The sequence below is a fragment of the Carcharhinus amblyrhynchos genome, chromosome 16 (genome assembly GCF_965287045.1).
Source record: "Carcharhinus amblyrhynchos chromosome 16, sCarAmb.v2.hapA, whole genome shotgun sequence".
Lineage (NCBI taxonomy): Eukaryota > Metazoa > Chordata > Chondrichthyes > Carcharhiniformes > Carcharhinidae > Carcharhinus > Carcharhinus amblyrhynchos.
In genome coordinates, this window is record NC_137339.1 from 22,816,312 (window position 1) to 22,839,879 (window position 23,568).

General features: G+C 42.4%; 1 protein-coding gene across 2 annotated transcripts in view; it reads right to left on the reverse strand.

The window, feature by feature from the left end:
- Positions 1-2,411: 2,411 nt before the first annotated feature.
- Positions 2,412-23,568, reverse strand: part of xkr7b (XK, Kell blood group complex subunit-related family, member 7b) — a 215,959-nt gene continuing 194,802 nt past the window's right edge. For both annotated transcript variants that reach the window (XM_080204411.1, XM_080204410.1), the window contains 2 exons: positions 18,858-19,057; positions 2,412-4,311 (listed from right to left, as the gene is read on the reverse strand). In XM_080204411.1, the coding sequence (XP_080060537.1) occupies positions 3,365-4,311; positions 18,858-19,057 (1,147 nt within the window). In that variant the 3' untranslated portion in view covers positions 2,412-3,364. The remainder of the gene's footprint in view (positions 4,312-18,857; positions 19,058-23,568) is intronic.

The following is a 23,568-nucleotide window of genomic DNA, read 5'->3' on the forward strand; positions in this document are numbered from 1 at the left end:
ATTATCAATTAGTCATTTCTACTAAATGTATCAGTTTCACTCGCATCACTGTCCAGGCACGATTACTCTCCCTGCCCAAGTCTTCCCACTCATCTGGATAGTGCTGAATTTTACTGAGCTATGCTTCTGCACATCCTTTGCCATCTCATCCATTGGCACGTGTGTAAATTTAGACTGTTTGGCCGGTGACTTGGCCAAGGACAACAACAGATTGAGTCTTTAACTGGTATCAGAAAGATTCCAGAATGGGTCATTGGACAGTGAGCACAAATGTCACCTTTGGCACATTTTCCTTATTTCCTAGCCCTCGGTTACTGAGGCCAATTTCGGCAGTCCTACACACCCACTTCAGCTGTGGCCAACTAAGAGCAGACCAGGACTCATAACTGGGTTCGTAGGCTCCGCATTGCTTAGTTGCTACATCGGGCAGTGACCTTATTAATGAAGACTGAGGGGCCTAAGCAGGCACTGTTCATCATCTCACTAGTTTTTGCATCAGGCAGTAAGCAACAGTCTGGTCCATAGTTGTATGTAAAGTAAGGCTCCAAATTAGGGATGTAATTATATAAACATTTTAAGATGTGGCGACTGTGGCAGTGGCTATTGCAGTTATCAATATCTCATAACGTTGTTAATAGTAGTTTAGCAAAGAAACATTGAATAAAATATACTTCAAGTAAAAGTATTTTGAACATGTACCCATCATTTCTGGCTTCTTTCATGTATTTTACAAAAATTAATACATTACATACTTTTTTCAAACGCTTTAATCCATTTCAAATGTATTTCACCCAACCATTCCTGCGATTTTCATGTTTGTCACCAAAAAATCTGAAGTGTTTATATCTTAATTACCATTTCAATTTACCTCTTGCTGTCTTTTTCACTTTGAGTTTTAAGATTTTTTTTAGATCATCAAAACAGCATTTAAAGAATAACAAGACCACAGATTCTTTTTACAGATGATTACCACCATTTTCGTGAATCACATGCGGATTTAAAAAGTGTTCATTAGTGACATATTGTAGCTTTATTACACCTTATTTCAAAGTAAATTGTTTTGGTGAGACTAATTGCACCAATCTCAAGATAAGCACCTTCATTGGCCCTGTTAGTTCCTGTTGGCTCTCAGTAGTGTCACCCACTGTGCAGTTTTTCATTTGCTTTATATCTCTGCCACATCTAATTTCACACACAAAAAAAAAATCAGTGCCACTATTTGATTTTTATGTTAGTACCACAGCTTAAACACAAAATTGCATGCTGGTTTTAAAACGCTCCTGAGAGGCAAATTCTAAGGACATGAATGGGTTTAATTGCTAAGCTGATTTGTATCATTTTCCTCGCTGCAACATTGCATATTTCTGCATAGGCAGAGTTCCCAAAATTAGTTGTGAAAATCTGATTTACGACAATTGTAAAATGTTTTTTATTCTTCCATCCTTTTGGACTCATTATTCAATACTGGATACTGATTTTCATATTAACTGCAGGTTTGCATATCACTCGGTGAGTCTGGCATGAGAAAAAGAGGTTGACTTCTTGCTAACAAAGTCCTTATAATTCCGGAACAACTTGGAATATTCGCAACAGGTTAAGAGTGTCTTTCCTGAATCGTTACAATAACTCACTGCAAGCTGTACATTATAGTTTACGACCATAGCCTTTTCATATTTAGGTAACATTAATTGACAATTTGATATCTACACCACAGGCAGCACTGGCGCTTGATTTAAACCTCCACGTGGAACAAAAAAAAGCCCTTGGTAAAATGTGTTTATTTCTAACAAGCATTTTTTTTTAATCTTCATGCACTAAAGACGTGAATTAGCACCCGTTGCAATCAGAGTGAACACGTCTCTCATGTCTGCTTTGGCAATAAAGAGGAAATATTTAATTTCCTACCATTACCTAGCAGATAGGTGAAAGGCAACACTCTTCTGATTTGGCACAGTATTCCTACTCCAAACATTGTACCATCTCATACAGATATGCACCCTATTAGAGAACACAATATGATGTAGCAGTAACAGTCACCTTGCTGGCTTTCTCTTTCCCAGGGTCCAAGTGCTTTGAAAACCAGTCAGATCAACAGTAGGAAGGTGATACCCCCCATTACCGGAGAGGGTTTTCTGGTTTAAACACAAGTCTTCCTAAAGAGAGGTTAGTTGTTTTGATCAGTGTATCGTTATGGATGCACCCGCCTGTTCACTGCTTAAAGCTGCAGTATAACGTAGAAAGGAAATCTGACATACTAACGGAATACATTTATAAAAATATTGTACCCACATACAACTCAACTTGTATGCATTGTAAAATAATATTTATATTTTTAAGCAGGGAGCCCTACACTAAAATTTTAATAATCATTGCATTTTAAAAATTATTCAAAGCCATTTTTTTCCTGAGAATTTGCTCTGTAGTGTTTGTATGCTTTTAAATAAGATATTAAAAGTGACACAGGATATGTGTTAACTACTGTTTGGAGTTAAAAAACATGAGTGCCAAATGTTCTGTTAAATGATTGAAAATGTCATGATATCTTGCTATTCTATATTGCAGCTTTAATTTTGTTTTTGCATTGAAATGTGTATGGTCCATCACAATGCAAACCGGTTATTCTAATTGTCCGTATTTTTTGTTTGCAGAAGATAATCGTTCTTTCAATAAGAGTGCATAACACCTTTCCTTTGTCAGAACCATTGCACCTTCAAACTAAACCAAATATCTATTCTGCTTACATCAAAAATAAGACATGTGGGGGCACATGGGTATTGAAACTTCAACCGACATTTGTTGTCTAACTTCTAGAAGGTATCACAGATGTACTGTTATTAGTCTAACAACATTTGGTCACTGTTTGGCAAATAGTTCATTACAGTTTAAGGAAATTTTCAGTGAAGGAGAATAAGCTGCAGTAAAATCTGGACATGATTCTTCAACCATAACATGCAAACCAATGATACATTTTTTTTTGCAAATCATCAAAGGACTAACATAAGTTTGGTACTTTCTTATTCAAACTCAGGATAGCATTTCAGTTACCAGTGTCCCTTCATGATCGTGCGACGCACACCCATTTTCAATGCTTTTTTTTTGAAGATCGCAAATCCCATTTTCTGTAAAAGGCAAGAACAAAAAAAAACCTGACCATCCCACTCGACCGGAGTTGGAATGTTGTATCAATAACATGTTGCAACTCCTTTGAAGACACATTTGTGGATACAGGCTTTCTGCACACTTTTATAACGCAGCAAGGTCAGTGGTGGGTGACCCCCTGCGGTGCACCATGATTCTACATAGACTTGAACCCCTTTAGGAAGGGTGACTTGATTCCATGCACCTAGCTCTGCTCGTTTTGGGACTACACAGTAGTTTCGTATTCCAGTACTTCCTGGGTGAAGCTAAGGTTTCTGTACTGGAGGCGCGGAGTGGCAGGTGAGGTGTATTCCAAGGCCAGGATGGTTTTGCGCAGCCGCCTGTCAATAAAGTGCGCATCCCAAGCAGGATACCGTTTTCTGGGCAAGTCAATCCTGATAACAGGCCCTTCTGTCCGCAGTGTGCGTGACACTGGCGTTGGGGGCACACTGGGCCTTACCTGGAAAACAGGCATGCAACTGTCTCGATCAGCCGGCACTTGCTCACCAACCATAGTCCGGCACTGTGTCATCGATCGGGGAGGAACTGTTATAACCTGGGCGGGTATGTGTGTAGCAGTGTCTTGTTCGCCACCATCAATGCACCCTCCTTGTGATCCAAACATTGGCCCATTTGGGTGCAAAGCACCATAATATATAAACATGAAGAATATTCCAAGAGCAAAACTACTAAACACTACACAAACTATAATTAAGGCTTCAAAATCTGTTGTACGGGAATCTCTGTACAAATACCACAGCACAGTCAAGGCCGCATTTTCACAAAACGTAATGAAGTAGTAGATGAGCATTCGGCACCGAGTTCTCCCTTCCTTAACATTAAACCAACAGAAAATGTAGATAATTCCAACAACCATATTATAAATGATCTCCTCCCACTTGGACATACAAAAGTCTGTTTCCCCGTGAATGATCCAGAAGGTCATGATGCACCAGTGACTGACAATAAAGATTCCAAAGTAGAGTTGGAAAACCGAGGCAAACAAGGAAAATGCAATCACTCGAGCAGCAATGGTGAAGAGATGCCAAAGAATCTGTGTAATAGCAGCCTTGTAGGACATGGGCATTTTGTCATCTCTGGAGTCACGGAGTACCTTCTGGTAGGAAGCTATCATCCAAGCAAGGGACAGTAGCGATGCTGCTGCTGATAGACCTAAACAAAATAATAAATAGTTATATGATGCATCAACTTTTTTCAATAATGAAGCAGCACTTCCATTATAAAACCAATACTCCAACAGCAGTCAAACAGAAACATCAGCTGAGAAAGAATATATTGGCAATATTGATGAAAAAAGAAGACATGTTAAAGTTTTTCCATCGTGCACTCATCAGGACACCACACAATCAACCAAAGAAGGGGGAAACAACAATTTATACTGCAGCTGAATGGTTGGTGAATAGACTGGTTGGTAGAGGTGCTGTCATGGAGAATGCACCAGGTGACTGACAGTTAACTGCCAAGCATTGCCTGAAATTTAATCCAGGCAGTTTGACCTTGATTGGTCAAGGCATTTCCCGGATGAATGAGTCAACAAATGGCTGTCTCTTATTTTGTTTAGCTGAAACAGGGGCAATGTGTATGCGAGTTCTTTCTCGAAGAACAGTACCCTGTGTATTCATATATATAGCTCCCAGTGCATGTAAATGCGTCACATGGCGAGAAAATTTTTAATTGGTTGTCGGAGTAATTTTTAGCACAATGAGGGTTCTTTAACAAATGTTGTCCAATTGTGGAATCACATCTAATGTTGGACAGTGTGTTTTGAGTTTTGAAAGCACAGGTAGGTTGGATATGGTCTGTATTCTGCCCATTGAAAACAATGGCTGGCACATGCTGTTTGATGCGATTTGCCTGTCTTTGGGAATGCGTGGCGTATGTACCTAGCATCACATTGGTACTGAAATTCATTTATCACATTAATAATGTGTATGGGCAGAACGTCTTTTTGGTTTGATAACAGCATCTTGTTAGTGGTGAATACCAGCCACGTTGCTCCTGCATAGTTACAGCTAGCTTCACCAGTTGCTCGTATACTTGAGATACTTTGCCTTCCTGGGTAATCAGATGGGGACTGGGCACTTTTCAAGGCCAAAAGCAACAGCCTTTGGCCTGTCCATGTGTTTGCATGACATGCAGCGTAAATAACCTGATCAGGCTGGCCTGGTCGATATTTTTGTGATATGTCCTGATGAGTGCAAGACAACCAATTTTAATGTGTCTTATTTTTCAGCAAAAACTCAAGTTCTGTACTACTAAATAACAATTGGTAATAATTGTGGAAACATTTTTAATATGTTTGTGTGACAGTTATGATAAGGGAGAAGTTTATTTCAAATAGCTAACCTGACCATTTAAATTGGATAAGAAGTCTCACAACACCAGGTTAAAGTCCAACAGATTTATTTGGTAGCAAAAGCCCCCAGCTTCCGAAGTGCTGCTTCGTCATCAGGAGAGTGAGGAATCCCACTCATCTGATGAAGAAGCAGCGCTTTGAAAGCTAGCAGCTTTTGCTACCAAATAAATCTGTTGGACTTTAGTCTGGTGTTGTGAGACTTCTTACTGTGTTTACCCCAGTCCAACACTGGCATCGCCATATCATTTAAATTGGGGACAGAGGATTGCTGTGTGTTAACTGTGTGCTCCATTGTCCTCCGACTGTGGTTTTGAGCTTATTCCGTATGTTCGCCCACTTTTCAGGTGGAACTAAATGAATTATTCCAGTGAAAGGTTTGCGTGAGAAGAATACAAGAAGTGTCTTTCATCTGATTTGCTGCTTGACAAGGTGATACCACAGTGAAACACAGTGCACTGAAAGCTGTCACAGTTTGTGTTTTGTCAGATGTAATGTCACTTCAGTTGACTCAACCAAGCGAGCCCCTCAAACAAAAACACAAACTGCAGGGCAATCACGCATTTTGGCTGTTACATGATGCCTAAGGTCAGAAAAACTCCCTGTACTTACAGGATATTGTCCGATGATATTTCTATCAATGATCAGCAGCTACAAATAGCAGCAAATTCCTCTAGTGACAATTTATTATAGATTTCCAAACACTATGATGGACTATTCCAGATCATAAATACCAGGGGTTCTCTGTTGTTGTTGTTCGTAGATAGTTGGGGTCTGGAAAGTGGTTGTGTAGTTTGCACACCAACTTGGACGTTGGATCCTTCTTGTTACTTGTTAGTTACACGACTTTCCTCCTTGGTGAAAGATCACGTCCAATGTTCACAAAAGTCAGGGAATAACTAGTCCTCTTTTTATAGCCTTTCTTTTGGAGGTAATTGTGTTTTTAAACAGAATGTTCAGATGTGTTTTGTCAGTGTTTTATACAATTGATTTGTAATAAGCTAGTCTCAAACTGTTGGTATGTATGGCACAGTGGTTAGCACTGCCGCCTCACAGTGCCAGGGACCCAGGTTCAGTTCTGGCCTTGGGTCACTGTCTGTGTGGAGTTTGTACATTCTCCATGTCTGCGTGGGTTTCCGCCAGGTGCTCTGGTTTTCCCCCACAATGCAAAGATGTGCAGGTTAGGTTGATTAGCCATGATAAATTGACCTTGGTGGCAGGCGGACATGGGGTTACGAGTACAGAGCCTGGGTGGGATTGTGGTTGGTACAGACTTGATGGGCTGAATGGCCTCCTTCTGTACTATATGTATTCAATACTAAATGGCACTCTAGGCTTTGTCAGAGGATGCTAAAAAAAATCATGATTTCTAGTCATCAATCCTTGAACAGTGGACCTATTTACTGTAATTGGCTACCGCCACTGGTTATTAAAGTGACAATAGAGACACTCTTCACCAGCTGTCTGCAATTTTTCAGACAACAGTTAGGCCCCACTCGGAGGCTGAAGCCCATATACTGGATGGGGGTGGCCTCCTGGAAGACAGCTGTAGGGGATGTTTGGGCGGGGTGGGGGGAGGTGGTTACCAGTGATGCCTCCTTTAATTCCCCTCCCCCCACTCCCCATGCAGCCACCATTACCAGTGGCACGGAGCATGCTGGCCTCACCGCTGCCTGTGATCACATCTTGTATGTTAAACCTTCAGACAGCACCTCCATCTTGGTTCACCCTCACATACTTCAGCAGCACCCACCTCTACAGGGTGGCTGGGCTGCTGATGCCTCCAGATTTGGGAGCCTTTAATTCAATGAAGTTCCCCGAGGTATCCACTTCAGTGGCAGCCTCATCCAAAGTCTGCCTTTGGGTGCCGGTGACAGCATTTATGAGTTTCCCACTCACATTTCATAAGAACATAAGAACATAAGAAATAGGAGCAGGAGTAGGCCATCTAGCCCTTCGAGCCTGCCCCGCCATTCAATAAGATCATGGCTGATCTGGCGTGGCTCAGTTCCACTTTCCCGCCCTCTCCCCATAACCCTTAATCCCCTCTCCTATCAAAAACCCATCAACCCGCGTCTTAAAAATATTTAGCAAGGTAGCCTCCACCACTTCAACGGGCAGAGAATTCCAGAGATTCACCACCCTTTGAGTGAAGAAGTTCCTCCTCAACTCCGTTCTAAACCGCCCCCCTTTATCTTGAGGCTGTGCCCCCTAGTCCTATTATCCTTTCCGAGCGGGAAGAGTCTCTCCACCTCTATCCTATCCATCCCATTCATCATCTTATACGTCTCAATGAGATCTCCCCTCATTCTTCTAAGCTCTAACGAGTACAAGCCTAGTTTATTCAGCCTCTCCTCATAGCTCAACCCCCTCAACTCCGGCATCAGCCTAGTAAACCTCTGCACTCCCTCCAAGGCCAAAATATCCTTGCGCAGGTGCGGCGCCCAAAACTACACACAGTACTCCAGCTGCGGCCTCACCAATGCCCTATACAGCTGCAGCAAGACCTCCCTACTTTTATATTCAATCCCCCTCGCTATGAAGGCCAGCATCCCATTCGCCTTCCTGACCACCTGCTGCACCTGCAAGCTGGGTTTTTGCGACTCATGCACAAGGATCCCGAGGTCCCTCTGCACCGTCGCCTGCTGCAGTTTTTCGCCACGTAAGTAATAGTCCTTCCTACCATTATTCCTACCAAAGTGGACCACCTCGCACTTGCCAACATTAAATTCCATTTGCCATTTCCTGGCCCATTCGCCCAGCCTATCTGGATCCTTCTGTAGACTCTCCACACCCTCCGCACAATTTGCCTTTCCTCCTTTGCCTTTCGGTGGGGTCAGGACAAAGTTCATGCTGGTAATGCCAGATGACTTTTAAAAGGAGCGATTTAACCCACTCTCAACCGGTGAAATATCAGACAAGCGGCCAGTTACAATTGTTGAGGAGACGTACCTGCCAACATCCCACTCCTTTCCCATTCCTGTCCATTTTAACCTGCTTCTCCGACCAGGATATTGAATTTGATGATCAGCCATGATCATAATTAATGGCGGAGCAGGTTCGAAAGGCCAAATGGCCCACTCCTGCTTCTAGGTTCGATGTTTCTATGACCAGAAGATGAGGAGACCTGCCTGTTTGAAAGGTGCAGATTGAGGTCTCATGGTGGAACCAGAATACTATTGTTACTAGTTGCCTGCATGTTGGAGGGAAGAATTGGGACCAGGGAGGCCCATGTAGACTAATTTTTTAAGATAGCGAGAAAGCTTCCCATGCGGACTTCTGCAGGAATAGAGCCCGCAATTTAGGTCTCCTCTGGCCCAGGCTCTCCCCTACCTGAAGTCCATCTCTCTTAACAAACCAAAGGGCCACAGGCAGTTCTTGTGCTTCCCAGTGGCAGTCCCTCTGCTGCCTCACATTCTAGTCATGCCCACAAGCTCGAGGCCTTTTCTTGCCAGTTTCTAGCTGATAGTGAGTAGACATTCATGCCCCTCCCATCTGGAATTAAGATCACCCAAGTGTCATGAAGCTGATGGCAGGAGGCTTTCCCATCCACCCAGAGCTTAAATTGGGGCTTTACTGAATATGATTTGTCAGGGTCATGGTATTGGCCTTATTTGAGCAGTGATGCACACCATCTTCAGACAGAAACGTGCTGTGGGTATTGCGGAGGTTGCTGTAATTGTCACAGTAGCAGCAGTGGATGTTATGCATTAAGTTGGATGCAGGTGGGTCGCACTGAAAGAAGGTAGCTACTTACTTATCATAGAGCTGGCAAATCAAAAAAATCTTGACTTTCTTCAGAAGAGCAAAGTGGGTAATTGATAAAAACACCCAGACACTGGAAGTATTTCATATTTATTGCTGATTTCTTCTTGCACATGGCAGGTGATGCCCTTTCAGAGGGGGCTGCCTGTTGTCTGGAAAATTCCAGACAGCATGTGCAGACTCGATGGGCCGAATGGCCCACTTCTGCTCCGATGTCTTATGGTAGTTTTGCTCAGTTGGGTTCCTTCTTCTCTACGTTATTCCACATGAAACATGTTGGAACATCTAGATAGATATATGTACTATATACTGGCCTTGGGTGACTGTGTGGTTGAGGGTGCACACTGTCCGTGTGTCTGCATGGGTTTCCTCCCACACTCCAACGATATGCGGGTTAGGTTGATTGGCTGTGCTAAATTGTGCCTTACTGCTAGAGGGATTCGCAGAGGAAATAGGTGGGATTATAGGGAGAGATTTGGTGAGATTGTTGTCCATGCAGGCCCAATGGGGCAAATGTTCTCCTTCTGCGGTGTAGTGATTCTACAATTCTATGATATATATGCAAGTTGTGGGAAAAAACATTTGGGAAACATTTATAACAGTTCATATCACACTGTACCAGTATCGGGGTGACATGGTAGCACAATGATTAGCACTGCTGCCTCACAGCGCCAGGGACCAGGGTATGTATCCCAGCTTGGGTGACTGTGTGGAGTCTGCACGTTCTCCCTGTGTCTGTATGGGTTTCCTCCAGGTGCTCTGGTTTCCTCCCACTGACTGAAAGATGTGCTGATTAGGTGCATTGGCCATACTAAATTCTCCCTCAATGTATCTGAACAGGCGCCAAAGTGTGGAGTCTAGGCGATTTTCACAGTAACTTCATTGCAGTGTTAATGTGACACTAATAAAGTATCAAATACTGACAAATTTGCAATCGCCATTTATCCTAAAAATACATAAAACGAACATGGGAAAATAATGAGAGAGCCTGTCATTACCAGTTGTTTTTCTGAGTTTGATGCAAGTTGGATCTGTCCAAGAGGGGAGGAGCCCAAGAAGTACCAAAGTGGAATAAAGTTCAAGACTAAAAGGATGTGAATGAAACTTCTCTAAATGCAGTATTTTCCGCTCATTAGAGGTTAGGTTGATTGGCCATGCTAAAATTGCCCCTTGGTGTCCTGAGATGTATAGGTTAGAGGGATTAGTGGGTAAATATGTGGGGATATGCGCGTAGGGCCTAGGTGGGATTGTGGTCAGTGCAGACTCGAGGGGCCAAATGGCCTCTTTGTGCACTATCAGAATTCCATTCAATGATTCTAACCTGTTAAAATGATCCAAACAGTTTCTACTATATCCACAGACTGGAAACTTAAGAAACACCTCAAGAGCTAGACACCAGATAAGCATTAGAACTCAAATTCCCAACATCCTATCTCAAGCTACATTACACAACCACATTTTTTTTCTTAATTGCTCTTACAATTAATCACGGGAAGATCTCAGTAATATAATCTGTGATTCAAAGGTTTATTGGAATCCACCAAATTTTAATTCTTTTGCCCTCAGTCTCTATGTGCTTTTGTGGAAATCACACTAAAATTCTGATGAGTATTTTGTCTACTTGCAATCCATCTATGTATTGATTTTGCAATCAACGTCACTGCTTCAGTCATTCTGTAAATTTATTTTAAATAAATGCAGTGCAGTTATATCATAGGTCCACTATTCTCCTGGAAATCAATGGCTTCACTAACAGGCATGTCAGTAAGTATTTTTTCAGGCATGGATTTATTGAAAGATTTCTATGTTGTATATTTGCACTTAGATACAAAATAAATAGCAAAACCCCATTCAGTTCTGGGCACCGTGATGGTCTTCATTTTTCAATCATTGATGGTGTCAGTGCTAGAGAGAGAAATGTCTTCTCATTTGCTTCTGCATTAGCATCTGCAACATGTACTCGCAGGTCAGGAGTAGCAAACTACCGAGTCACAAATCATCAGCTTTTGAATTTTGAAGAATGCTCACTTGCGCTAAAGTGAAATCTCCAATCTGCATGACAATGTTGGTAGCAATAGAAGAGCAGAATACTTTTTAAAAGGCATAAGATTTGTAAATGTTGATTCCAGTGAGATGCGGGTGTACTAGTACAAGGAACACAAAATTAGTGGGTATGTATAGCAAGCAAAGATGAATGGCAATTTGTCCATTACTGCGAGGGAATGGGAGTACCAGGTTAAGAAAGTCTTGTTATAAGTGAACCACATGTAGAGTACTGCATGCAGTTTTGGGGTGGTATTCAACGGAGGCAATGGGGATTTCACCTGGCAGCTGGAGAGCTGGTGAGAGTTCTGCATTGCCTCCTCTTGGGAAGGCCTGTTGGGTTAAGTGCCAATCAGGCACTTTAATTGGACAGTAGCAGGCCTTCCAGGCCTCATGGACTCAAGTGGTAAATTGCGTGCCGACAGGTAAGTGATGTTAGTAACATTAGAATACATTGAACAGTAGGCAAAAGAACATCACTGTTCGTTACAAGGTTGCCCCTTAGATATGCCAGCTGATCAATTTATCAAAGATGTACCTTTGATCTTATTCTCCTCCATCCCATACTCTCATCCATTTCCCTTACTTCACTATTCACTTGCTTTGATTTAGATGTTCACTCTAGTCATTAATAACTTTACTGATCCTATTTCAAACTGGTGAGTCCTTTAAAGGGTGATCTGCCATTATGGCAGTTACATCAATGTTCTTGGAATGGTGCATTCCAGAGGTGATCCTGCCACAGAGTTTGCAGAATAATTGGGAGGGCACTTCACCTGAATGAAGAATCCCACAGCAACAGTGGACATGTGCTCCATGCAGTCAAAAATTCTGATAAGGATGGGGAGGGAGGAGTTTGCCCTGTTGGCCCTCCCCATGCAGTAACTCCCCTGTGCAATGTATGAAGGGATCAATCCAAATATTGTACTTGACTTAAGTCAATCTGAAGAACATCATATCTGACTCAACATACTAGGTCCTATTTGAATTGGTTTAGCAGGAATTCCCTGCATAGGGAGCATCCAATCCCATCTCCCCTATATCATTAACTTGTAAGCAACCTGCAGAGGTCCAGACAAGGCCACCTGGGAAATTTTTAATTCAAATCTAGGCCTTTTTTGTCGTAGACAGTGAATTTGGCATTGTTATTTTGTTTTTATTGCCGCTGTTTAAGATGACCTTTATTCCTAGTCACTGCATCTTTCAACCACACTCAGTCTCCATTTAGCTTCGATCAAATCTCTAACCTATCATCCTGTAACAAACAGTGGTGTTCTGTCACCTGCTGTTCAATGTATTCTAATGTTACTAACATCACTTACCTATCAGCATGTGATTCACTCTGAATTTATTGATACAACTTGCTATCATCACACAAAGCATGCTACAAAATAATACTTTCAGCACTATCACCATTTCCCAGTATTTTCCAAAGCAAATTGCTGACTTAACACAGCTGCAGCCAGTCTCACCATTTTAGTTGCACGCACTAAATTTAAATACTAAACACATAATATGGTCTCATGTACTTCACATGTCTTTTCTGGTGTGAGTTCGGATCTGCAGGGTGATGTGCATCTATTGCACCATCTCTAACCATGCTTCCCTGGTGTAAGTGCGGGGCTGTGGGGAATAGGAATGTCCCTTCTGGCACTCAGGGAAAACAACAATAACTCCAGGGCTACAGCCTTTACATTGATACCCACCCCTCCACCACCTCTCCCAGGTGAGCTCTGAGGTAGGAAGGGCAGAGGAGACAAGTTGGAGATGCATGACCTGCCCTGACTGCACAGTGATTTTACACTGGATTGGGCAATCAGAAGCCCACCCTTGCTCCAATTAAAGTTCTTAAGAGGACCCAGAAATAAGGAATGTTAAATCCGGATGAAATGGTGGGGGGCAGGGGAGAATGGGGGAAGAAAGAGATGGGGGGCAATTCCTTCAGAAGCCCCTTACTGACTTGGAGCACCCCTTTAAGGTATGTTCAAATCCAACCCACCCTCCCCCAGCATGTACTCTGAGATCTCCACTGGGACCTCTTTCACTTGCCGGCTCTGTAGAATCCAGGACATAATCTCAGGTTGCATGGTGCAGTTCCTCTTCCAGCTTCTGCAGCGTGTTGCTGGAGGGATGCTGGCCAACCTGACTGGCCGGCAGCTCCCCAAGGTGGGATTTCCTCCCACGTAAGGGCTGGAAGACCCTCCTTGGGCCAATAAAAACTTGTTAGAACATAAAACGGCATCGGGGCTGTCAGAGTCTGTGGGATGTGTTCCCTACTTACTCTTCAGATAGTAGAGGCAGCAACTTCCATCAGCATATCACTTCAGTCTGCTAAACTTTAAGAGATGCTTCCAGGCTTTAAACTAGCTGGGAGACCCTCCGCATACTGTGTCCAATGAGGGAATGGCCTGTTGGAAGTTTGGCTTGGTCTTCTACAAGATAGCTTTCTGGAATAGAATGTTGAGGAACCAACTAGTGAACAAGCCATTTGGGGTCTAGTATTAGGCAATGAGAAAAGGCCAAATATAATTTCATTGTAAAGGAGTCTTTGGGGAAGCTTGACTGCAGTATGATTGAATTTTCCATGAAGGAACTAGCGTCTTAAATCTAAACAAGAAAACCTACAATAGTATGAGGGGCAAGCTGGTTGTGGTAGATTGGAAAACTACACTGAAAGGTATAGGAGGGTTTTCAGGCAATGGCTAGAGTTTAAGTATTAATACATGGATTACATCAAATATATATTCATTCAATATTATAAAAAGCCAACAGGAAAAGTGATCTACTCGTGCCTAACAAGAAAATTTAAAGATTGTATTAGACCAAAGGAATAGGCTTATTAAGTTACCAAAAGTAGTAAGCCTGAGGATTGGAAGCATTTTAATATTCAGCAAAGGAGCATCAAGAAGCTGATGCAGAAAAAGAAAAAGACAGAATATGACTAAATGAAAGAGAAATGTAAAAACTGACTGTAAAAGCTTCTATATGTGTGTAAAACAGAGTGGGTTAGCCCAGTACAGGCAGAGATAGGAGAATTTATACTGAGGGATAAGGAAATGGCAGAGAAGTAAAGCAAGTACATGAGGTGGAATTTCCCATTTTGAGACTAAGTCCTGTGACAGGGGTAGGAACATGCCCCTGTTCTATCTGAAGACATGTTACTGTGCACCCCAGTCTAACACAGGCATCTCCACTTCATGGAACATGATACAAAAAATCTCTCAGAAATACCAGAGTACTAAGTGATAATGAGAAACTGAAATAAATTAGTGTCAGTACTAAAGTAGTACTGGAGAAATTAAGAGGACTGAAAGTTGATAAATTCCCCAGACCTGATGATCTACATCCCAGAATGTTGAAAGAGATGGCTGTAGAGATAAAGCGTCTGGTGGTGGTTATCTTCCAAAGTTCTATAGATTCTGAAATATTTCATGCAGATTGGAAGGCGGCAAATGTAACCCCTCTATCTAAGAAAAGAGGAAGCGAGAAAACGGGGGAACTATAGAGCTGTTAGCCTGATGTCAGTCGTAGGGAAATACTAGAAACTATGGTAAAGGATGTGATGCTTGGACATAGAAAATAATGCCAGGGTTGGGCATAGTCAACATGGATTTATGAAAGTGAAGTCATGTTTGACAAACCTGATGGAGTTTTTAAGGATTTAACTACCAGGAAAGATGAGGGGGACCCAATTCATGTGGTGTATTTGGATTTTCAGAAGGCTTTTGATAAGGCTGTACACAAAATGAAATGTTAGCGGAATCATTACACCTGGGATTACATCTCTGCCATGGTCAACATTTGTTATCCATCCCTAATTAGCCTTGAACTGAGTAGTTTGCCAGGTCATTTCAGAGCACAGTTAAGAATCATTTATTACTGTGGACCTGGAGTCACACGTAGGCAAGACCAGGTAAGGATGGCAGATTTCCTTCCCTAAATAATGTTACTGAACTGGATGGATTTTTACAACAATCAATGATTGTTTCAAACTAATTTTCAATTCCAGGTTAATTAGTTGAATTTAAATTTAATTAGCTGTTGAGAGGATTTGAACCTATCTAAAACACCTTAATGGCAGTAACAACACGCTACGCAAGTTCAATTTCCTGCCTTCTTCCATTGTTCTTACACTCTCTAAAATATGTTTAGAAGTATATTCACATAACCTATGACCAAACAATTTTTTTAAAATACTATTTTATTGGTTTGGCACAAAAATAAAAATCTGATTAAATTTGACAGAGTGCATGGCTGGATCAGGAAACTGATCCAATCCAATTAGGTTATTTTAACAGGATTGGGGCATACTTAGATTTGCAATGAAAACTCAGTTCCGGCTTTTTAAAAACGATAACATAAAACATTCAGGACAGGAGGGGAATTGTGATAGCACTGAATGTCCTTTCACAGATAATCTAATATATTTAAGTTTTCCTGCTTAAAGTCCTCCTGTGCACATAAAGCAGGACTTGAACCTATCTGAAGCACCTAATGGCAATAATAACATGCTATACAAATGCAAGTTCTTTCTTTCTTCCAATGTGGCCAATTAGTGTTGGAGACAGAGTGGTCTAGTCCATGAACTGTAGAACAAGCAGGAGCATGAGCTCAGCTCCTTTGGTGAAGGCACATTGGAATTAAGTACCCAACTGGCCATCATCAGACCTTCCCTGGAAGCCCCTCCCTTCACAGGCTAAATACCAGCTTTATGTGCACATGACATATGTGGCCAATTTTCTACATGGTTGGGTAGGTGCCAGTCTTTCAGCTGTACTGGAATAGTTCAGCAAGGAGATAATTATTTCTGGAACATAATTATTCAGCATTACAGCCAAAATGCCATCATGGTCCATAGGAGTTGCTATATCCAGTGCATTCAGCTATTTCTTGATATCATATGGAGTAAATTGGATTGGCTGAGGACTTGTCTCTGTGAAAATGCAGGCCTGAGATGGAAGTAGAAATGCATCATCCACTTGGCATTTCTGGCTGAAGATGTCAGTGGACATTTCATCTTTTGCTCTTGTGCCAACTTCAGTCATCATTAAACACCAAGATGTCCAGGGGGTTTCCCCCTTTGCTGTTTAATTGTCCACAACCAGTCATGACTGGATGTGATAGGGCTACAAAGTTTTGACCTGACTCAGGAGGAGCACTTATGTCTGAATTAGCACGCTCATTCTACTGTTTAGCATACAAGTAATCCCATGTTGTAGCTTCACCAGATTCCTACCTTATGCTGAGGCATGCTCTCTAATACTCCTCATTGAACCTGTGTTGACACGTTGGTTTGATGATAATGATAGGCTGACGGATATGCCACACTCGAGTTTACGATTGTGGTGGAAAACAATTCTGCTGCAGTTGATGGACCAACATGCTCCACGGAGCTGCCAGACTTGTTCTGAACATAACTCATTTACCCCAGTGGCAGTGTTACAGAATACAATGAAGGATGCCCTCAGTGGAGAAGGCTTCATCTCCATAAAGGCTGACGTGGTCACTCCTACTGACACTGTCATGGACATATAGGCGAGGATGAGGTCAATAGCTGTGTTTCTCACACAACCTGCCATAATCCGAGTCTGCCACCTATATCTTCCAGGATTTGGCATTGGTGCTACAGAGTCTTTCTTGGTGATGAACATTAGAGTCTCATACAGATTACATTCTGTGCCCTTATGAGCCTCATTGCTTCTTCCAAATGTTGTCAACATGGAGGAGCGAGTGCAGTGAGAAATTAGCAGGAGGCTTTCTTGCCCATGTTAGACCTGATGCTATGAGACTTCATTGCATCCCCAGGCAATGTTGAGGACTCATTGCCTTCCGACTGTAGTGGACCTACTTTGTTGATGGATTGGGCACATAAAGGGACGGTAATGGAGAAGTCTAAGATATTAGCTGTCAGTTATAATTTGTTGGTCAGTTTGTTGCTCAGCTAGTCAATGGGACAATTTATTTAATATTGCCATGTCCAAAACTGACACTAAGGTTGACGTCGAACGGCTTCTCTAGTTTTTTCTTGCAAATTATTTTAATGGTTTGCTATAACTGAGTGGTTTGCTAGAATATTTCAGAGGGCAGTTAGCAGTCAACCAGATTGCTGTGGGCTTGGATTCATGTGTAGGCCAGGCAATAAGAATGACAGATTACCTTCCCTAAAGGCCAAGGATGGGATTTTCCACTTCACAATCTTCATTAGTGATACTAGTTTTTATATAATGAACTGAATTCAAATTCACAAACTGCCATGGGGGTGTATCCAGGGAATCAGCTCTGTCTTCAAGATTATTATTCCAGCGACATAACCACTATGCTACCCCTAACCATTATAGGAACTGCTTAGGAAATTGACATTTAGATAATATTTTTAAAATGAATGTCAAAGTTAGGTCAACATAGATGACTGGAATGCGTTTACATGCTTAAAACACAGACACTAATAGATCAAAGTACAGAAAAGCAAGGCCATTCAGTCCATTTGGCCTATCCTTCTATAGAAACGAATGGATATTATCCAACTACCTTAAACAATTCCACAGGTTTAGCTGTGGGATGCATGTTAATAATTGCGAATCTAAGATTAAGAAAGAAAATCAGTTGAAACTTTTCCTTCAAAACAATAGCTGTATTTTTGAACATTACTAGAGTGTGTTTAAAGTTTAAGAAGTTTAAAGTTTATTTGTTAGTGTCACAAGCAGGCATTAACACTGCAATGGAATTACTCTGAAAATCCCTTAGTCGCCACACTCCAGCACCTATTCAGGTACACTGAGGGAGAATTTAACCATGGCCACTGCACCTAACCAGCACATCTTTCGGACTGTGGGAGAAAACCAGAGCACCCAGAGGAAAACCTTGCAGACACAGGGAGAACGCGCAGATTCCGCACAGACACTGACCCAAGCTGTGAATCGAACCCGGTGTCCCTTGTGCTAATAGGCAGCAGTGCCAACTGCTGTGCCACTGTATGGGATAAATCTTTGGCTTAAATGTGGCACTCCTACTCTGAGGTTGAAGGAGCAGATTTTAAGTTCTATACCACACAGTGCCTGCAAGAGGAGACTGGACTTTCTCCTGAATTCTGGATCGTCATCCAGCGGGATAATTTCATGCAATGGATCTAGGTGACCCACCTTTCATCTTTTGGATTATTGGAACCCATCAAACCCTCAGACCATACAGGGTGAATCATCCTGGTTGGGTAGACGTAGAGTTAATGTAAAGAGTGTTACAGCCATTAAAGATTGTAGTCTGCTAGACTCTTAATCAGTCTGTGAATCTTTCCACTGTTCTCCCAGGGGAAGGAGTAAAGATGTGAAAAAAAACAACAGCCAGTCAATGACAGTCTAAATGCATCAAGAGGACAGTTTGTTAAATTTCTGAAGAGAAATAAGGGAATCCACAACGCAGCGAGAAAATGACAAGCAGGTGAGGGTGACACAAAGGAAGAAACAATTCGCCTTTTCCCATTCCTAAAGAGTTGGGTTCTTTCGGGTGTGGCTTTATATTGTGAGGGATTGTTGAGCCTTACCTTGCAAGGTTCCAATTTGGTTCCTCTGCACCATAATACTGAGCTGAAGGACCAGCTGTGGTGCACTTTTCAGAAAGGTCTCCAGCAGGCGCAGCATGTTTATATCAGCGCTCTCAAACATCATTCTCCAGTAGAAGTGTCGGCGCTCATGTTCTCTGTGCCAACGGCTCTGAATTCCAAGGTACATGGCTCTGAGATACCTATTGAAAACATAGAAATAACATTCAAGGTAATTTAGTGACTGTTAATCCCACTTTATTAGTGACTGTCCCATATATAGTAGCTGATGGGGGCTTAGCAATCAATCTACAACATGAGGTCACTGGTGTAGGTTGAGAGGCGGCAGATTTAAAACAGAGGTGAGGAGAAACTACTACTCGCAGAGGGTGGTGAATCTGTGGAACTCGCTGCCCCATATTGCAGTGTGGTTGGCTTTTTACTGCCCTATGAAATGGCCTAGCAAGCCACGTACTTCAAGAGCATCTAGAGATGGGCAATAAATGCTGGCCAGCCAGCAAAGCCCATGTCCCATGAAGGAATATAAAAAACTTTAACTACTATGCTGTGGAGTCTCATTCCTCCTGCTATTAATTGTTGTCTAAGGTTTTAAAAGAAAGACATGTACTTTTCTTCTTTTTCCTCTCTTTAATTCCATCGTTCTTCCCCCCCCACTATTTCTTTCAGTCACACATGGAGTCTGAATCATTAAATGGTTTCAAGAAGGGAAGAAGATATATTTCTAACAAAAAAAGGGTTAAAAAGGGATATAGGGGACAGGTAGGGAGGTGGATTTGAGACCAGGGAGAGATTGATCGATTGAATGGTGGAAAAGGCTCGAAGGACTAAATTGCCTACGTCTGCTCCTAATTCCTCTGTTCCTATTTAAATTTCCACACAGGGTGAATGAATAAAGAAGGCCATTTAAATAGCATAAGCAAACGTAACTAATTTGTCAAACTGATTCTTAAAAATAGGACTTGTAACCAATCTGGACTGGTTAAAACTTCAAATTAAAACAAAAAGTCAAAGTTTACGCCATTGCAATGAGTAACCTGAGCTTTTGACAGATAACAGCTTAAAGCTGTTGATACATTTTGCTATAAAGAATCTGAAGATAATCTTCCAACTTATCCCGGGTGAGGTAATGCACCGTGATTTATTAGGGCAGGACACCTATCACATCTGCTGTTAAACTTGCCCTTGGATATTTATTTTTGTGTGTGGCGAGTTGCTGAGCGAGTGAGGACTGAGAAAGAAATGTAAATGAGAGGGAGTGTATTCAATGCCAAATGCATGACTGAAAGAAATAGTGGGCGAAAAAGAATGACAGAATTAAAGAGAGAGAAAAAGAAGAAGAGTACTTGTTTTTTCAAACATTCAACAACAATTAATAGCAGGAGGAATGAGACTTCACAGCATAGCAGTTAATTTTTTTGAATATTCCATCACAGGACATGGGCATCGCTGGCTGGCCAGCATTTATTGCCCATTTCTAGTTGCCCTTGAAATGATGACTTGTTAGGCCTTTTCAGAGGGCAGTAGAGAGTCTGCTCTGGCTCTGGAGTCACATGTAGGCCAGACCAGATAAGGACGGCAGATTTCCTTTCCTAAAAGGACATTGTTGAAAAACTCATCTGGTTCACTAATCAGCAGTGGTTTTCATGGTCACCAGTAGATTCTTAATTCTAGATATTTTTATTGAATTCAAATTCCACCATCTGCCATGTAAGCAGCTTGAAATTCAAACACGCACGCTAAGTTGCGATTGCAATACATTTTTATCAGTATGATTTTTTACCGACTCTAAGGTTGTAAGAGACAAGTTTATGAATCTGTTCTAAGCAGAGAATTTCAACTATCCTCAATGCATATTGAAAAACTGTGGGAGCCCTCGTCAATATTTTCAGCCATGGGGTACATGCCTCTGATTTTCCAATGTTCACTTCCTTGCATGCAAGATTCACTGCGGGAATGCAAAAAAATGTGCCCCTGGTCAAAAGGGGTCAGGAACTTGCTGCTTCTGTTTCACATTTCAGGCTGTAAACTCAGCCTGGTATGAAACCAGGGGTAAGACTTAGCCAAAATGTACTTGGAACTTTGTGGATACTTTCTACGCTTAACTGCAATTAACTTAAGTGTTTATCCACTGCAGATATTTTCGTACACACTATGACAGTTTTAGCCACAGAAAGCTGCATATACATACAACCATATATGTAGATAAAAGCAAAATACTGTGGACGCTGGAATCAGAAACAAAATGCTGGAAAATCCAGCAGGTCTGACAGCATCTGTGGAAAGAGAATAGAGCCAATGTTTTGAGTCTGGATGACCCTTCATCAGAGCCCTGACAAAGCATGCTCTGACAAAGAGTTATCCAGACTTGAAATGTTGGCTCTATTCTCTCTCCACAGATGCTGTCAGACCTGCTGGATTTTCCAGCATTTTCTGCATACATGCACAGAGTTCTGTCTGGTCATAGAAGTCAAGTTTCAGCTGGAAAATCTCATCCAATGAAACAGTTCTCAAAATCTAGTCTTCATCAATTTCGTGACTGCTTTGGTCTGGTCACTCTGACAGTTCTGTAAGCAGATGTTAAATTGTTGGTCGCTGTTTTATCAAATGCTTCAAACCTGAAGTAAAGGTTAGTTTATTTTTGCTTAATCTCAGCTGCAAAAAGCTCAAAAATTGAATAATTTTGCATGTTGAATTCTCCAAAAAAAAGATGTATGTTTGAGAAAATTTTCCAAACCCTGTGCCAATGACGCAGTGATAAGATTAAAAGGCACTTTGTGTTTTATAGGATTTTTATCCTGAGGGCAGTGTCTCTTAACACAATTGGTGTCAGGAACCTTATTCCAAGAAAGTTGCTGAATTCCAGTGTTAGTATGAGGCCAGAATCCAAGAAAACACAGGGCTGAATTCCTATATTTATTTTAATGGACTGTAACACATTCTTCTGTGGGGCTACAGTGCCAACGTACTGTGGGTTGGCAAGGCTATACTATTGAGTGCAGTTAATGGAGCAAGAGCATTTGGCTGCACTTTAGATATGAAAACACAGTTTCATACTTGTTGGAATGGCAGACACTCACGGGTGTGCACACTTCACAAATTTGCCCATTAAAAACCGAGGCCTCATCATGGATGCCTCAGAGGAGAACAGCTTCAATGGGCAGCAAAGAAATAAACATGAGCCTGGAGAGGATGTAACTACAAGCGACATCTGTGCCACTCTCAAACACTCATTCCTCCAGAAATGAGTTACAATCTACAGATCTGTCCAAATAGCTTTTACAAGAACAATATCTACAGGCGTTATAACTTTAATGCAACTATTTTTCCATGAAACCAAACTGTGCACTTTCAGACCAGAATTTTCCTGCCCCGCCCACCACTGGAATCGTGGCAGGCAGAGGGACAGACCATGTGAAGATCTGTTGACCTCGGGTGGGATTTTACGGTTTTGGGGCAAGCGTGGCTGGAAAAATCCCACCCGGAATGTTTGCTTGTCCAATGCTTCCACTTGGTGACAGTAGGATCTCTGCTTCTCCTGGAACATGGGGAGGATTTTTCTGTTTTTTTCAAGGTGTTGACTCATGCGAGGAAGCACTGTGCAGCCTGCTGGCTTTTCCTGCCTTATCTTCCAACACACCTTGAGAGGGAAAAACAGCAGGAGGGTTGACAACATCAGCCTTCCAGAGGCCAGGGCACCCTTATCCAATAGCACTAAAAGTAGAATCAAAGATCCCCCCAACACACAAGGGAAGGCCGCTCCCTTCCTTCTTCATGCAGAAGGGGAAAACAAACCCCCCCCCCCTCACCCATGTGCAAGGAGAGACCAGTCCCCCAAGGATATTGGGGAATTCCCTCCTCACACAAACACAGGAGACCCTCTCTCACGGACATGGGAACCACTCTGCCATGGACACAACAAACAGCACGTTTCCACCCCCCCCCGCAATGAACTGCAAATCCCCCTCCTCCAAAGCATCTCCCCAGCAGCAGAAGCCTCCCACGGTCGTAGCCAGGGACTGCCCCACTGAGCATCTCCCCCTTGACACTGCCCTAATGGGCCATGCCAAGGAGGGGTGCCTGGACACTGACAGGGTACTACCTTGGCATGTTCTTCTCCCTCCTGGGGGCTGTACTTATCTGTGCAACCCTGGCGGATCCATTTCACCTGGCTCATGTTGTTCAAGACCTGTTGTCAACCTCAATGACTTTAAAGTGTATTTATTCATGTCATAAGTAGGCTTACAGTAACTTCATTGCAGTGTTAATGTGAAAATCCCCCAGCTATCACACTCTGGTGCCTGTTTGAGTACACCGAGGGAGAATTTAGCATGGCCAATGCACCTAACTGGCAGGTCTTTCAGACTGTGGGAGGAAACCAGAGCACCCAGAGGAAACACACGCAGACAAGGGGAGGACGTGCAGAGTCTGCACAGACAGTGACCCAAGGTGGGAAATAACTTGATGTTATGTCTTTGAGGGCGGTGGGGGGGAGGGGGGTGGCGGTGAAGCAGATACAGCACAATGCTAATGATATTAAAATGTATTCAAATGGTGATCCAGTCATTGCATGGGAGAAACCCCATGACTTCACTGATGAGGAGGAGTGTGGACGAACACATCACGAGATCTTGCCAGCGAGAATCCTGTGAGAATCTACGCCCATGGCAAACGGGGCACAAATTCCCCGATCATC